The 17,289-nt window shown below is 46.4% G+C and overlaps 1 protein-coding gene and 1 long non-coding RNA gene across 15 annotated transcripts in view; one reads left to right on the forward strand and one right to left on the reverse strand.

The window, feature by feature from the left end:
- Window positions 1-13,638, reverse strand: part of LOC134479406 (uncharacterized) — a 34,037-nt gene extending 20,399 nt beyond the window's left edge. For both annotated transcript variants that reach the window (XR_015623161.1, XR_015623158.1), the window contains exon 1: window positions 12,920-13,638. This is a non-coding gene — a long non-coding RNA (uncharacterized LOC134479406). The remainder of the gene's footprint in view (window positions 1-12,919) is intronic.
- Rad51b (RAD51 paralog B) overlaps window positions 1-16,653 on the forward strand; it is a 536,958-nt gene extending 520,305 nt beyond the window's left edge. For all 13 annotated transcript variants that reach the window (XM_087554290.1, XM_087554282.1, XM_087554280.1 and 10 more), the window contains 2 exon segments: window positions 5,993-6,071; window positions 16,211-16,653. In XM_087554290.1, the coding sequence (XP_087410416.1) occupies window positions 5,993-6,071; window positions 16,211-16,227 (96 nt within the window). In that variant the 3' untranslated portion in view covers window positions 16,228-16,653.
- Window positions 16,654-17,289: the final 636 nt, after the last annotated feature.

Consider the following 17,289-nt stretch of genomic DNA (forward strand, 5'->3'; position numbering starts at 1 on the left):
CACACAGAAGCTTATAACTCCAGTACCAAGGAACCCAACACCCTCTTCTGGGCTGTGCAAGTGCCAAGCACATCACACGACACAGACATACAAGCAGGCAAGATACCCATACACATAAAATAAAATAATATTGTGTGTGTGTGTGTGTGTGTGTGTGTGTGTGTGTGTGTGTGTGTGTGTGTGTGTTAAAGAACAGTAATAAAACCGATTTCATTCTCAGAGAGCTGCAGAGACAGCGTGATGGGTTAGGGAGAGATGGCCCTAGGCTGGGGAGAGAATACTAGTTTCTGGAAGAGACAGCATTTGCACCCAGGCTGAAAGGCTTGGGCATTCAGAGATGAAAGGCAGTGCCAGTGTGGAAGCCACAAACCGTGAGGTCACTGCACAGATGCCCTAGCCAGCCCCCCACCCTTTACCCCCGCCTTGAATCATGCAATAACCTTACTGTGGGGTGTATTTGCTATCTTGTCTTTTCCTTGGCTGGTTTTTTCACCCCCAAGAGAAGTGGACTGATCTACATCTGTCCAATTGGGGCTTACCATTCGGTATTACAAATGGAGACTTTGGAACCCTCAGAGGCAGAGCCCACTTCTTTTTTTCCCCACAAAGGACTCAGGGTTTTCCTAGTCCCCAGGCCTCCTTGCAGGCCTATGTGCTGGAAAAGATACAGGGACTCTGGATGACCGCCCACATGTACACACTAGAACACTCCAACCATGAGAGGCCACTGAACATCTGAAGCAGAAGAGCCCAAGTCACCAGCTGTGAGGCCGTTTGCTTCCAAGGGTGGTTTACCCTGGGGAGTGGCTCAGTGGGTAAAGTACTTGCTATAGAAACGTGGCTACCTGAGTTCAGGTCCCAAGTAGCCATGTAGAAAACCAGGCATGGCAGTATGTGCCTGTAACTCTAGTTCTGAGGCAGGGTGCAGAGATAGGAGGATGCTGGAGGCCTGATGACCAGCCAGTAGAGCCATAATAGTGAGCGCCAGGTTTAATTGGAAAACCTGTCTCGAAAAATATGGTTGAGAGCAATACTGAAATACATTCAAAGTCTATCTCGGGCCCCACACTCCCCCTATATGCTACACATACACACACGTATATGCAGGAGCTAGCTTTTAGTTTGAATGGCAAAGGGGTGCAAAGGTATAGGCTACTGGGTCATGTTTCAGGAGAGAAGAGTCTTTGCGTATTTACAAAGACATGCAGCATTTGTCACTCTTTTCATTGACAGCTATGGGGCTTTTATATCCCCCAACTAGTTTTGTGAGACACACCTATGAAAACTCAGAAGCAGTGTGGACTTCCCCTCAACGTCCAGCCTTTGGGACTGCATCGAAGTGTTTGTGATCTGAAGTGCTTTGGACTTTCAACCACCTCTGTTTGCTCTCCTTTAGGTGTCCTCCTGTTTGTCAGTTTGGAGTTTGGATTTTGTCCCCTATCCAAACATGCTGCATTCATTAAGTGCGGTTTGCTGACACAACCCCCGCTCCCTGCAGAGGCTGAACTTACAACCTGAGCCCGCACTAGGTTTTTGAGCCACATCTCAGAGCTGATTCATTTGACTAACATTCCTAGTCTATTTTCTGAATGCCAAATCTCATTTCTCCTAACATGTCACCAATAACGGATACTCTGTTCCCAAAGAGACGGCCTTACATTTATTTCAATGAAATTGTACTCTCCAAGATATGCGATTTTCTGGTTACCTCTTAATATATAAACCTTTGACCTTCCGCTAAAATAAACATAAGATTTGTCTCAACGTTTTAGCCAAATTGAGATTCATTTGATTATCACAGTTGCCTGGTTAATGTACAAACTCCCCTTTGTCATCTTCTTCTTTTTCTTCTTCTTCTTCGTCTGTTTTAAAGCCTTATTTACTCATTGTATATGTATATATATGAGTACACTGTAGCTGTCTTCAGACACACCAGAAGAGGGCATCAGATCCCATCATAGATGGTTGTAAGCCACCATGTGGTTGCTGGGAACTTGACTCAGGACCTCTGGAAGAGCAGTCAGTGATCTTAACCACTGAGCCATCTCTCCAGCCCCTATGTTTCTCTTCTGTTACCTCCTCAAATCAACTTCCCTTGGGTGTGTTAGTCACATAATCCTCAGCCCTTTTCAGTGACCTCCACCCCTCTATTTAAAACCAAGCACTTCCCTAATCAACCACAATATCTGTTCTATGCTCTTTTCTTTTTTTTTTTTTTTTTTTGGTACTTTTTTTCGGAGCTGGGGACCGAACCCAGGGCCTTGCGCTTCCTAGGTAAGCGCTCTACCACTGAGCTAAATCCCCAGCCCCTCTATGCTCTTTTCTGCTCCCCTTCATAGACACACAACTGCCTAGCACACCACAGCCATTCAGCATTACCTTTTGCCTCCTTTAGAATGTAAGGTGTGTTGAGACAGAGTGGTTTTTGGTCACTTTCTTCCCTATTGGGCTCCATGTTTGTTTTAGGGTATGGGTACAGCAACATCTTCACTTGCCTCCGTAAAAATGCTGAATGTGACAAGGCCAAGGTTAGATTCGGGGGCACCTGCTCAAGGTTGCTGCCCCTCATAGGTTGCTAAGGACCGTTTGATCACTCGCAAACCCACTTAATGCTACCAGCATCCAGCCTTACTCGTCCTCACTTTATCCAGTAGGATACCAAGAAGGTTGATCACATTTTTTGCTACAATTAAATACCTCATGTTGGAGATACCCCTCTCACCTATCAGTCTGAAAGGCAATGGGCTCCACCTGACATGGTTATCTCACTGCCTCTCACTAACTGCACACATCTTAATCCGTGACCTCTCCAAACCCTGTGACTATTTTCAAGAAGTCCTTCTGGATACAACGTCCCTTAGCTGAGGCTCAGAACCTTATTGTGGGGTGCACCCGGCATCAGGAGACAGCTTAGATTCAAAGGCACTGCTCCATCAAGTATTAGAATATTATATTTTATCTAATTCTCAACTTCTGTAGTCTATAAAAATAATAATATAACACTCAGAATGTGATACCTTATGCATTGATATTTGATCATATTCTTTGGCCTTTGCTTCTTGTTGCTACACACAGACAATAAAGATCCTAGATTTGCTGGGTGTGATAGCAAACATCTTTAACCCCAACACCCGGGAGGCAGAGGCAGGCAGATCTCTGAGTTTGAGATCAGCCTGGTCTCCAGAACGAGTTCTAGGACAACCAGGACTACACTGAGAAATCCTGCCTCAAGAAACCAAGCCACACAAACAAATAAAAGATGATCCTAGATTTGGGGTTTTATTTGTTTTCTTTTCTTTGGATATAGGTCCATTTTGGTGTCATCCCAGATTTACCCCAGCAGCTCCTGACTGGCCCCAGGCCTCTCATCTCCTGCCTTCCCATTCCAGACTTTTCAGAGTCAGGCCTCTCATGCATGATTAGTGGAAGCCTGTGAGAAGCACATCTAGACTTCTCAGGCTCCTCTCAAAATCTACCAAATAGGAATCTACATGTTCCTGGGCCTGCAAGTGATTATATTACAGTTTGGAACACACACCCACTGAAAGAACATCCTTAAAATTCACATGAGCCATCCCCAAACTATGCCCATCAGGAAATGAACCGCCTCAACTTTCAGATTCTCGAGATGCCTTTGACGTTGGCTCTTAGCTCGATGAGCTAGTGCATCAAGTAACTTTAGAGCAGCTATAAAAATGATCAAGATTCAATTAAAGACTAAAGCGAAGTGTATTGTTTCTTGGTGGAAAAAGGGTGTTTGGGAAGCATGCGTGATGGGCTGAGTCCCCCTTACTTATTTTCCACTTGAAACACAGAGGCTGAGACAGGTAGTTCTGTCCTAAGAGGTCGGGTGACCTGGCGGTAGGCACTGATGCTCTCCCAGACCACCTTTCTCATGCATGGCTTCAGCAGCAGCAGCAGCAGTGTCTGTGTGGTTGGAACATGTTCCTGCTCTTGGGAAGGAGGACAGGAAGAGACCTGGGCATTCAGCTTCTTATGAAAACATGAGTCGAAGCTTTACCTGTCATTTCTATTTGTGTTCAGTGCATCAAAGCTTGCACACATGGCCACATTTAGTTGCAAAAAAAAAAAAGGGCAAAGAAATGTAGACAACTGCAAGTTGTTTACTAGAAAGAAAAAGGGGAATAACCAAATGAGAGAAGCCAGTGGGACCTGCCCAGGTGCCTAACTAAAGGTTGAGATCCAAACCCTGTCACAAAAACTTGTGATCTTTTTATGTAATTGATTCTCAATTCATCTGTAGATGCTAAATTGAGATATATGTGTGTAAGCTTTTTTATGGTTTGGGATCTTTTAATTCCTTTGACTACCAAGGTGATTCTGCGACAAACTGTCACTTATTGCAGACATTTTTACTTATGAAACAGGATATGTTTCATATCAGTTTAGTAGAAATATTATAATAAAATAATCCACCAATTATTTTCTAGGCTTTTTAATGAAACTATTTTTTTACATTTGCGTGTGTGTGTGTGTGTGTGTGTATGTGTGTGTGTGTGTGTCTGTGTCTGTGTCTGTGTCTGTGTCTGTGTCTGTGTCTGTGTGCACGTACATGCTGGAACATTCATGTAGAGGGCAGAGGTAACTTATAAAAGTTTCTTTCCTTTCCACTTACAATCTGGGTCTTGAGGATCAAACTCAGGTCATCAAAGTCTAGAATTTTTATTTTATTCCAAATAGATACAGGCTTATTATTTTGTGTTTCAGATTATCTATTCACATACCCATTGATAAGCACTTGATATAGATCCTTCTAGATACATACGCTCTTCTCACACACACATATACATATGTATATATGCATGCATATATACTCTGAAAAATTATCCTACATAAATCATTTTTACTGAACACACCTTCTTTAGAGGAGACATTTGTCTTAGGAGAATGTCGTTGTTCCAAACCCTTCAAACATTTCGTTTTTGCTGGCACGTGTGTCACCTGTGTGTAAGAATGCTTCACAACAACACCATCAAACACTCAGAGGCACACAGCAATATTGGCCTCTCACCCATGTGGGTCTCCTGCAGCTGGACCTGAGTGGCTAGTTCTGTCCCAGGCACCTCTGACTCCCCTGACTAGCTTGAATCTGTTTTCCTCTGGCTGTGACAGGAGTGTAAGAGAACAGATGGAAATACTCGAGGCCTAGGCTGGGAACTGGCCTAAGCCAAAAGAAACCACGTAGACAAACCCATAGTCAAAAGCCAACAAAAGTGCACCATGCCTTCAGCTAGAGAAAATCCCATCACTCACGTGATAAAAGGCAGAAATACACTCGGTAAGGAGTGAGGCCAGGGAAAAAGCTTACTGTTGTTTCCCCCAGAGATTTATTTTGAGCATTTTTCAAATAGTAATTATTTTAAGGGTAGCTTTGATTTTTTTTTTTTTTGGTTCTTCCCCCCCCACCCCCCCGGAGCTGGGGACTGAACCCAGGGCCTTGCGCTTCCTAGGCAAGCGCTCTACCACTGAGCTAAATCCCCAACCCCGATTTTTTTTTTTGATAGCTAAGTTATGGGTAAAATTAGATAATCAGGGTAGGTTTATCATTGAACACATCACATAAGATAATCCTATTTCTGGAAGAATTTGTTTAAGAACATAGCATTTAATAACATAATCTTTGAAATAAATGGCTTTCTAGGTGACCACTTTGAGGTGATTAAGACTCATTTGAACATTTGGTTCCAAAAACAATTTTTTTGTTTGTTTGTTTTGAGACAGAATCTCTCTACATAGCCCTGTTGTCCCAGAACGCACTCTGTAAACCAGGCTGACCTTGAACTCAAAGAGCTCTGCCTGTCTCTGCCTCCCCAGAGCTGGGATTAAAGGTGGGCAGCACCACTGCCTGGTTTTCTAAAACATTTTTAATAATAAATTCGATGCATTATGGTCTTGTGCTGTCAAAGTAGAAGGGGAGTGAATAGAAGCTCATGAACTTTTGTCTAACTCTGGAAATATGCTCTCTCTGCAGATTCTCATCGCCAAGTCCCCTGTGGCTCCCCTCACCTCCTTTGTCTACACCATCAAGGGGGAAGGCCTGGTCCTTCAAGGTAAGGTCCTTCAGTTAAACCTTTCCTGTAAGCATCTTCTTGTCAGCGCTGCTCACCGCCAGTGGCAAATGCTGCCTGGGTCCCTTTAGATGCTAGTTCAGGGCAACTCAAAGCCCAGGGCCAGTTAGCAGATGATATTTATTTTACCCCGCTAAGATCAAGATCTGGCAGTTGTAACAAGAATGTGATGGGGGGGGGGGGGAGCTACAGGATTTGGTGACAGGAAGGGCTGGGACTCCTGCTCAGTGGTAAAGCACATTAGAACAAGTAAAACAAGCAAAAGTTTTCCAAATGGGACAATGATGAAGAGAAAGAAAGAGAGAGAGAGAGAGAGAAAGAGAGGGAGAGAGAGAGATAGAGAGAGAGGGAGGGAGGAAGGAAGAGAAAGAAAGGAAGAGAAAGAAAGATCATTAAAGAGATTCTGCAGAACAATATGAAGTTGACCATAAAATTAATAAAAAAAAAATTGCTTGTGTGTGTGTGTGTGTGTGTGTGTGTGTGTGTGTGTGTGTGTGTGTGTGTGTGTATGTGTTTTCTATACACTGTCGGGTACCTGTGCGTGTTGAAACCTGAGGTTAACAGGTAGGTGTCTTCCTCTCTTACCCTATGCCTTCTGTTTGAGGCTGGATCCCTTGCTTAACTAGAACTTGTCCCTTTTGGCTAGCGTGGCTAGCTAGTTTGCCTCAGGGAATCTCCTGTCTCCTATATTGAGATCACTGGAGGGCTGTCACACCACCAGTTCTCCACAGGGGGTCTGGGGTTTTCTTTCCATGGGGGTGGGGTGTCTCTCCGAGGCTCGAATGAGACTGCTTTGTCTCCACACTTTCCCAGCAAGTGCTCTACTTGCTGAGTAGGCTCCTCGGTCTCGAAATGGGGTTTAAGTTACTTCAGTTTGGTTTCAAGCGACCATCTCCTTTAAAGTAGGCATTTGTCTTAGGAGTGTGCCTGAACACTTCTGATTGTGAGAACTTGTCTCACTGTCTCCTTTGCAGCTTTGAACCGTGCAAAGTTATCTCCCTTCTCCAGTGTGGCAAAGATCTCCCTTCTAAGCCCACAACCTGCAGGGCTGTGTGGGGGAATCCCTGGACCACCACTTCCCTGTGCTGAAATCCCAAAGATACTTCTTCTAGCTTGTACTCTATGATATCATGGTCTCTGGATTTGAAAGGAGCCAGGTTCCTGCTCAAAGCAGAGCTCCACTGGATAAAACCTGGCCTTACTGATGAGCAGATCTTCGATCCTAGATGCTCTGTACCCTGGTTAAGAGAGGCTCTCGATGTTGCCACGTCTTTTCAGAACATCATTTACTTACAAAAGTAAATTCAAGGCTTAGATGATTCGCCTCTCCAGTGAACTGTCTAAAACTCCTCCATGGATTAAGAAGTGTTTGGGAGTCACATTTGTACCCCCACTGTCAGGGCAGAGTCCCTACCCACAGGGATGCATAGATGACCATCTGCCCTGAACCATAAAGGGCCTTTTGCCTTTGCTTTGCATGGGAGGAATGTCGGCCCTGCTGGCTTTTATGAACTGGAGTCCCCCCCACCCCACCCCACAAGGTTTGTAAAACAGGGCAGTCAGTTGCTCTGTGTCCCCAAGGAGGTGCAGCAGGACCAGGATGGAGGAGCAGGATGCTTCTGGATGAGGGATAGGCTGTAGCCCACCCTTTTCTTCCCCCTCCAAAATGCCTGCTTCTTAATGGACTCTCAAGCAGGGTATTTGTGTGGTGCCACTGAGCCCCACTGCGGGAGACTCTCAGGTCGACAAAAATTTGGGGTAAGAACCGCTGACCTTTGGCTCTTAGCCTCTGACTTATGCTATCCAAGTTCCTTGGTAAATATTTTTTTTTTACAATTGCAAATATTGTTTTCTGACAAAGAGGTAGAGATTTTAAGACCAGATTAAGCAAAGCAAACAGCAGGCCCCTTTGTTACATACCCTGTAAGGGTGTATGACTAATACGCAGACAGAGAGCTGGGCTCATATTTACCCAGTACACTGGGTGGGTTTTGAGTGCCTCATTTTTTGAAGCTGTCTTAAAAGATTAGTAGCCTAGTAAACAGAAAATTTAGATGAAGATTTCAGAAAGTCGAAGGGAAGACTGCAAGCGAAATTCAGGAAGAAAAGACTCTGTTCTGCCCAGAGAGCTTGGGCTGGAAGCCTCCCTGTGAAGCATTTCCAAGCTTGTCTAAAGTGGGTAACATCAGTCAGGGGTGTCGGCAGGGACCAGATTCACTGGTTACCTCCCTCCAGTTCATTCCTAAGGCCATGATTTAGATGAGAAAGGGGAATTATTTACAGAAGAATAGAAACTGGATATACAGTTGGTGAGTGGAGGTCAAAAGCCAAAAGGGCCTCACAAGCCCCACAAACTCTGCGGGAATTTAATTCCCAGAACCCACATTAAAAAGAAAAGGAAAAACAAAAGAAAACCCAACCAGATGTAGTGCAAACATCCTATGAAAAGATGAGAGGCAAACACAGGAGGATAACCCTGAAGCTGGGCTAGCCTGGACTATATATGCATGGCAGAAATAGCAAGAGATTAATTCTCCTAACCTGACCAAAAAAATTGCCCCACTATCTATCTCATTCCAAATTTATCAATTGCCTGCTTCTCAGAAACAAGGTAGAGAGGCTAGCCGGTTAGAAGTGACAGCTGCTCGAGCAGAGGACCTAGGTGTGATGTCCAACACTCACTGGCAGCTCAAAACCATCTGTGACTCCAATTCCAATTGATGTCTCTTCTGGCCTCTCCGGATACCAGGCATACATGTGGTGTGCATACATATATGCAGGCAATATATTCTTATACATGAAATAGAATCTAAAAAAGGAAAAGGAAAAAACAAGAGGTGGAAGAAAAGAACAAGTCTCCAAAGTTGTCCTCTGACTTCCAGATGCCTGCTATGTCATGTATGTTCCTGGGCATATACATACATACACACTAATAATAATAATTAATAGGAATAATAAATACAGCTACAGAAGAAACTAAAAACCAGCTAAGAAAGTATGTTACTGAAGGGGATGGACCTGAATCAATGTGTCCAGGAAAGAAAAGAATTCAAGAAAATATTAGGATGCAGAGTCCCCCCTCCCCCAACCAATAAAAACACTCTCAGGGGAGGAGCTCCAAACCTCACTGGCTGCTTTTGAGGCTGTTCCCCCAGAAGCACTCCACTCTGTGAGGGAGCCCTGCTCTTCTTCTCCCCACCCCTTCCCCTTCCCCACCCCCATCAGCAATGGCTCTAAACCTACATCCTCTCAGCCACTCCTGACTCTTCTGGGGGATGGGAGGGACTGGAGCTGTTCTCCCCAGAAAATCCGAGAGCCTCATTTTATTGGAAAGAGGGCTTGGTTTTCAGTTCCAGCCGTAACGCTGAGAAAAGTCTCTGGGGCCCCAGCTTTTAGGAACCGTACAGTAATCTGTTATCAAGCAGTAATGAAACTGGCGCATAAGAACCATCGCAGAGCAAGAAAGGGAAGTGGAGGGAGATGCGAGGAAGGAGAACCAGAAATTATCAGGTTATATCACATGCCCTGGGTCTTTACATACAATATCCAGTCCGTGTGTGTATATATGTGCATGGTGACTTGTGTTTTGTAGACCACAGTGACCTGTGGCTTGGACTGCAGTGGGCAACCTCAGCCACCTCTAAAAACCTCTAGACTTCCATGTACCCGCTTTTCCTGGAAGACCACATACTTCTGTCTCTCCTCTCAGTACAGTTGTTCCCTTGAGATCACCACAGGCTGAACCACATCTTAGCAGACAAGCCTGCTGAAAGACCTGCATAGTCCCCAGGTTTAAAGCAGAGAATCCTTGCTCCCTGTCTAACAACCTGGAGGTGCCTGCTGTTAAGCTTTCCTGGTGGGGAGGGGCTGCTCTGGCTAGACAGCCAAAGGGAGCGCGCAGCTCCTGAACCTGCAGTTCATGCCTGCCGGGCCCAGAGGAGGGTGGTGGGAAGGTTCGCTAGGAGGCTGGGGCAGGTCCTAGGCCATCACTAAGAGAATGGCAGGTGCCATTGTAGCTTCATGTCAGCCTGTAGGAGAGAGCCAGGCTGGAGTGGTGGGAAAGCACAGTTAGCTCACGCTGGCTGCTCTGGGGGTGGGGCTGTGAGTGACCGTGGGAATGGTGCCTCGGTGCCTTTTATCCCTCTGCAAACCCCAAAGATTCCTAATACCTGAAGCTCTCTGTGCACAGCGGAGGGAGAGAATGAAAGGTGAAGGCAAGAAGTGATTGACCAGCTCCACAGGGCGTTCCCCTCACGAGTTCTCAAGGATTAGGATGCGGAGCGCGGGCGGCAGGCAACTGGGGGCCTGACACCGGCCTCCTCTTTGTTCGCTGGCATGGGAGAGACAATGAAAGGGCAGGCTGGAGAGACCAAGAGGCTGGTTAGAGAGTTCTCAAGCTGCTTTTTGAAACAGTTGAAGGAGCCAGTCCGTGCTATTGTTGTCGTAAAATAGAAAGCGGAACTATTCTCCTATGGCCAAAAAGAAAGAAAGAAAAGAAAAAGTAAAAGAAAGAAAACCGCCCTCCCAGGCATCTTCAGGAGGCTGCTGGACTGAAGCCATTAACATGGTAATACCATCCTGTTTGCATCTTCTTTGTCTGCCCTGCATTTGTCTGCGATTCTGCCTCCTCGATCTAGGCCTAGGCCCTGGAAATACTTAGGCCCCAAAGGAGAGGGAGCAAAGCTCCCAGTGCTCACCAGCTTCCAGCCCTGGCCTCTAGCAGGGGGCCAGGTGGAGTCAGAGGGAGAGCTCAGTCCTTTGTACAACCTAGAGAAGGATGTTGGGAATGGAAAGGAACTGTGAATCTGATTTTCCTTTCCCCCCTCTACGGAAGCCCCTTTGTGGAAGCCTCAGTACTACCAAGTAGAAATATTTGCACGGGGCTGAGCGAGGCAGAGAGGTGCCTGGACTGATGCCTGGGAGACAGGGGTGCCTGGGAGACAGAGGTGCCTGGGAGACAGGGGTGGGAGGGAAACCTTGATTTGGGGGATGAGTTTTAATGGAGTGGGTGTCAGAGCACCAGGCTACAAAGGGGAAGAGAGAATTTACAGGCAACTCCAATTTGACCTACATGCCCATGGTCTCAGTGAGCTCCAAATGCGCCACCAGGAACAGAGCTGGGATGAGAGCTGAGATGGGAAGCAGCCTCGTGTGCTGCTGATGCTGGGGGTAGAGGGGCTGGTGCAGGCTGGAGAGGCCAGCTGGCCTCCTAGAGCCAGCCCTATGTTCTTGGGGCCTATGAGTGGATGAAGGACCTTCCAAGGAGGAAGCTGGCCCAGGGAGTGGAGGGGACGGATGACTAGGCCTGCTGTTTACTGCTTCGCCTTGCACTCTCCTTTCCTCAGGAATCCAGGAAGTGGTTGGGAAAGCAGAAAGCCAAGTTGTTTTAAGCAGGACAGAAGACAGCTTCATTGCCCAGTGAGACAGAGTTTTGTATGTCTTCCATTGTTTTTACAGCACCAGGCTCTAGCGTGACATTTGGCTCTGTGCTGTCCTGTACTAGTCTGGGTTTGAAGGAGCTGAGGTAAGCTGAGCACATGAAAGGAGACCGGACCACCCGGACACGGCTCCTGAGAAGGTAGACACAGGCATCAACAGCTGTTTCTTCTGAGACCCCGACACTCAAGTGTCTCTGCTTTCTTGCTCAGTTTTTACCGTCAAAGATACTTTGAGCACCTTTGGAAGCTTATGGGGAAAGATATTAATCTGCTCTGAAGGCTTGTCACCAGCTTGGGTTAACGTCTCCAACCCCATTTCCTTAGTCCTAAGTCACCTGGGAGACAATACGGAAGAATTCATTCCCCTAGATACTGCCTTGTGGGTTTATTAGCCTTCATTTGCAATCCGTAGTCTATCTAAATGTTTCTTTTTTGGCCTCCTGGACCCAAAATGACACTAAAACTTCTCAACATCTTTCCATCCGGGTACAGAAGTGCATAGCAAACATATCCCATATACCTGGCACAACCCAACATTCATGACTGGGCCAAGAGCCCTGGGGTTTGGTGGAGCAACAGTGCTAATCTCCTCCCAGAGGTCATGGAGAAGAAGGCAGAGCTGTCCCTGTGTCCCTGGCCTGCCAAGTACTGATGAAGCTCTACTGACCCAGCCTGAAAACAGTTTTTAATACAGAACAATACAGAAGTCATAAAACATGAGTTTTACATATATCTAGTACCTAGACTTTAAATTCCCCTTGGTTTCGTTTTATTTTACATATGAGACTAAGACTTAGCAAAGCTCAATTCTCTAAGGCTAGCCCCCAGGCCAACCCCACACCCCCATACACCTCAGTTCACAGAGTCATCTCTCTGGCACCGCACCTCCTTCCCTGCTGTTCTTGAACATTTTCCTGTCTAGATGTGACGCCACATGGAATGACTTCTTCTGGAGCACATTCTAGAAGTTGCATAAATGGTTTACCTCGCACATTTTACAACTTTTCTTTTGCCCCTTAACATGTTTCCAGGACATATCTACGCTGACATATGTGACTCAGAGTTCTTTTACCTCAGGCAGCCATACCCACTGCGCACAATCCCACTCTCCTGGTCATGAACATTTTTATAAAGATTTACTTATTTTTATTCTATGTGCATGTGTGCCTCTGCACAACAAGCATACCCCGTGCCTGAGGAAGCCAGAAGAGCGTCCGGTCACCTGGAACTGGAGTTTCATCTGGTTGTGAGTGACCATGTGGGTGCTGAGTCAAACCTGGGTCCTCTGCAAAAGCAGTGACTCTGAATGAACCATTGAGCCATTTCTTCAGTCTCCCCTCCCCCGTCCCTTTTTTGAAATTTTGATTATTTTAGGGCAATGGGTCCCCTTACCAATCTCTTGGTAGACAGGCATGAGGCTTCTCTACGAATTGCTGAGAAGTGCAGAGGCTTCCAGAGGCTCTGAAGGTTTCTTCTCCACCGTTCCACATGAACTCCCCTCTGAAGAGAAGGTAGTGAACCGGTTTCTGTGCAGTGCATGTCATCGGGAGGCTTTTGCTGATTTTCCCAGCCCATTTGTTCTTCTGTCAATTCCGCCTTTAGAATGGAAGCCTTCCTGTCCTCTAACAAGATCTACACAGCATGTGGGAGCTTCTGCCGTCTACTTAGGTGGTTTCTGCTGAGAATTACTTCCCTGCTTAAAGTTAGCTATACACACATTTCCTTTAAGAACCTTGGAGTCTGACCCACCCCTTTCTTCTTCGGGTAAGGAAGGGGATCCAACAGGTGAAGTACAACCACCGCCCCCAGAGTGGGTTTGGAGCCCTTTCCAAGCATCCAGCCTGGGCCCAAGGCTTAGGAAACTCATGCCTTCGGGCCCTCCCCTGCCACAACAAGCCCTGTAGCCACTTAGCTCTCAGGTGCTGGACCTCTGTGGATAAACTTCAGGCCAGCATAAATCTTACATCTTGATATCCTAAGATAAAGATACATCAGTCATACTGATCTAATGATCCCTTGAGAAATTCTCAAGGGCAGTTGGACAGTAACTTCACTGGGTATAACCCCTACATTAAACAGTGCTGCACAGCTCAGAGGACTCCTGCTTTCTCACACAGCACTGTGGAGGAATGCAGCTTGAGGCCGGCATGTTTGTTCAGGGACCTAGTCTATTGGCTGATACGGCCATTGTTGTCTTGGCCCAGCTCAGCATCACATCCTCCACCAACAGCAAGATTTGAGTTTGATGAATAATTGGTGAGACGAGAGGGAACACATTCTTCTTCCTTCAAGGACAATTACCCAGAAGCTGCACACTTTATTTCTGCTTATATGATGTGGGCCACGCCATCGATGAAATGCTCGACAAGAACATCTGAACATGTTAATAGTCTGAGTAGTCGTGTGCCCAAGCAGATGAGGGGGGCTCTACTACTAGGATAGAAAGGTGTTTCAAGGACACCCCCCTTCAGAGGCCAGTTACAGAGACTGAGGGTACAACAGTACAGATCCTAGGGCTCTCACAGCCTGAAGTGCAACATATAAACTGAATTACCAAAACTTCCGTCTCTCGTTGGTTTCAGAGACTACAGCAGGCTAAGACACAACAGTCTGCTACTCTACCAAGAATCCCGTCCCAACCCCGCCCCAGTCTTTTAAACAGAAACTTCAGTATGTGTTTTAACTAGTATGGAAGGAAGAAACTAGAGAATGAACTTGAGTCCAAAGTCACAGACTAAACACTTTGGTTTTCTTTAAACTTCGAACAAACCATTAGTTGAAAGACGGCTAGAGAAGAAAAGCCTTTCTTCTAAGACCTGGACTATACTTAGGCTGGCAGTGTGCTCCTCGGGTAGAATCTGGAAGTCATTCACTGAGTTCATCATTTGCATTTGTTAAGATGCCCAGGTAATAATACCCAAAGATGTTAAATCAATTCAGATTGTTGATTTTCTTCAAAAATCCCTTCCGAAAGGACTCGCCGTTCTTCCCCGAGTATGATTTAAGTTCTGCAGTGGTTAGTTCGGTTCAGAGCATGCTAGCTGAACACCTATTGTTTACAAAGCTAGGTGCTCCTGATGCAGAGGAGGACGTGGGGGAGGGGAGAAAAGTCCCCTCTTTTTAGCTCAAGAGAAGATGTAGTTAGATAAATTTAATCAAAAACAAACTGACACCTGTTGCACAGGTTTGACCAGTGGGGCTTGAAAGGGGGAAAGAGAGAGAGTCTTTCTAGCTTCAGATGACTAGGCAAGGCGCCTGAGAGCCTGTGGGACTTGAACTGGATTCAGCTGGTGAATCCCATTGTCCTCGACAGGGGCCAGTTTCTTTTGCCGTTTGAGAATAGATTTGGAGACTCTGGGGAATGCTGGTTCGTTCTAGCACTCACGCTGATTAGTGACAAATGTTGAATCATGCTGACTAATGTGTTCTAAATGGATTGATTCAACAATAAAGGAACATTGAGAGTCAAGAGTTCAGGTCCTGACTCTCACCCATGTGATGAAATGCAAATCGCTTCACGCTTCCTCCTCCTCTTTCTTTCTGTTTTTTCATTGAATTCATCAATTAAAGCGTCTTCGTCTTCGCCTTGAGAATCCAGTAAGTCACCTTGCTTTACAAACCTCAAGGGTGACAGAAATGCTGAGCCGCTACCCGGACAGGCTTACACAACCTTGCTTTCTTTCACAATTCATACCGAATCAGCCCGTCCCTCACCCACTGCTCACTGACCATGCGAAACTCCCATTTCCTCCCAAGCGCCCTGGAACCCGCAGAGAGTGAACAGCGCTCACGGACAAATAGGGGAGCAGCTATTGAAAATTTTTCCATCGACCTCCTGAGGCCTCTGTGCCTCTGGACAACAACTGTCAGCAAAGAACTAAGTGCTCTGGCCTTGCGCACAGGGCTCTTTCTCTCTTCTGACACCTCCCCAGCTAGAGTGCTTGAGAACCTGGCCTTCCACTCCAGATGTTTACTGAATTCTGAAGACCCCCCCCCTCAAAGGGCCTAAATTCTTTTGTTGCTCTTCAAATCATTTCCCACAGAGACTGACCAATGTCCTGAAGGAGCCCTTCAATAGGGAGGATAAATGGAGGCAGATGAAGACAGGACCCCCTGAGGCTTGCCCGCAACCACTCTAACAAAGGGCCTGAGGCACAACCTTGTAAGGAGTGTTTTGGTCAGCAGCGTCCCTATGAGAGGCCAAGTCTCCCCTACGGGGCTGCTTTCAATGGTTATCATCACAGTGGAAGTCCTGAGCATTTGTTAAGGGCTGTGGTGGGCTAGGTGTAACATACAACGTCTAAATCACGCTCAGGCCTTTGTGAGGGTTTCCTGGGGCCACAGAAGGCAGCTGACTTTCTCAGGAGAAACTTGGGGGTACCAAAGCCAAAGAGGGTCTCCTGTGTCTTTGGATGATCCTGCCCCACCTAGTGCAGATAGACTTCCCCTTTTGTCTGTGGTTCTCGGCAGTCAAAGCCAGAGTTGCTGGACCTTAACCCTGACTGGGCCATTTCTGGATATCTCTGGGGCGTGCAATGGTTGGCTCTGTGGGAGGGGAGGGCGGAAGCAGGGACAGCTTTGTTTAGGTTACTAGTGGGAAGCTAGTGCATTTCATGACAACATTTTCTTTTAACTTTCCCTTTCTTTTTCTTCTCCCCCCAACCCCTTTCTTTCTCCTTTTAGGCCAAGAAAGGCCATAGGGATACTGTGACCTTTGTCTAGTGCTGATGGGATGTGATTTGTGAAATGAAACAGGACTCTGCTGCTTGGAAAAAAGGAAACGGAAGCCAACATAATGAGGATTAATTGGCTGATTGCTGTTGAGATGGTAACAGTGATTTCAGACCTGGAAGGGAAGGTGAAGATGAAGAAGCCTTTGTCCGGTCTCTAGATGTGGAGGCTAGCGGCTCCACCACCGTGGGATGTCAGCAGCCATAATAATAATTTGCACTTACACAGCACCTTTCAACCATGCACCTCAAAGCGGTTTAGCCACATTAATTAATTAAAACCCACAATCCCCCTAGGGAGAGGAGGAGGGGGACTAACAAGATTTGTAATTACAAAAGGGAACATTTCCGAATAAAGTATTGTCCAGCAAATAAAAAGAATAGGTGTACAAAGAACCGGGGTAACTGATTCACAAGTGAAATATTGAAACCATGAAGGCAGCCATGGATGTGGGGGTCTGCCCTCAGGTCAGAGGGAGGTCGATGGCCTCAGGACTCACCGACAGGCTCAGACCCCACTTGGAAGCAGGGAGCACATGGTACTAGTGTTGTTTGGAAGGTCACTAGTGGCGTGACTATTGTAAGTATAAATCCACGTTCCACTGCTATATTGTACATAGCCTTGCAGAACAAAGAGTGAGAGTCTTGCAGTATTTAATAAAGGATGAAGAGATTTCTTTAGAGCTGAAACCCAAAGCTGGACCACTCAATTAGCAAATAAATCAATTGGTGGCCCATGGGGTAATTCAGTCCCTTCCCTTGGACGTCCAGCCCACCAGTTCCCACTGCCCTGAGGCTCCTAGCTGAAGTATTAGATTGAGCTGGTTCAGTGCAATGTTTGGGGACTTAAGCCCCTTCAAAGTCAAAGTTTGAATCTCCCCAGGGCTGGCAAGGTGGCTCAGCTGGTAAGGACACTTGCCACTAAGCCCGATGACCTGAATTTGATACCCAGAACCCACACGTCAGAAGGAAAGAGCCAATTCCCCAAGGTTGTCCTCTGACCTCTCTCTACACATACACATTGCACATACC

This window comes from Rattus norvegicus, chromosome 6 (assembly GCF_021556685.1).
Source record: "Rattus norvegicus strain SHRSP/BbbUtx chromosome 6, alternate assembly SHRSP_T2T, whole genome shotgun sequence".
Lineage (NCBI taxonomy): Eukaryota > Metazoa > Chordata > Mammalia > Rodentia > Muridae > Rattus > Rattus norvegicus.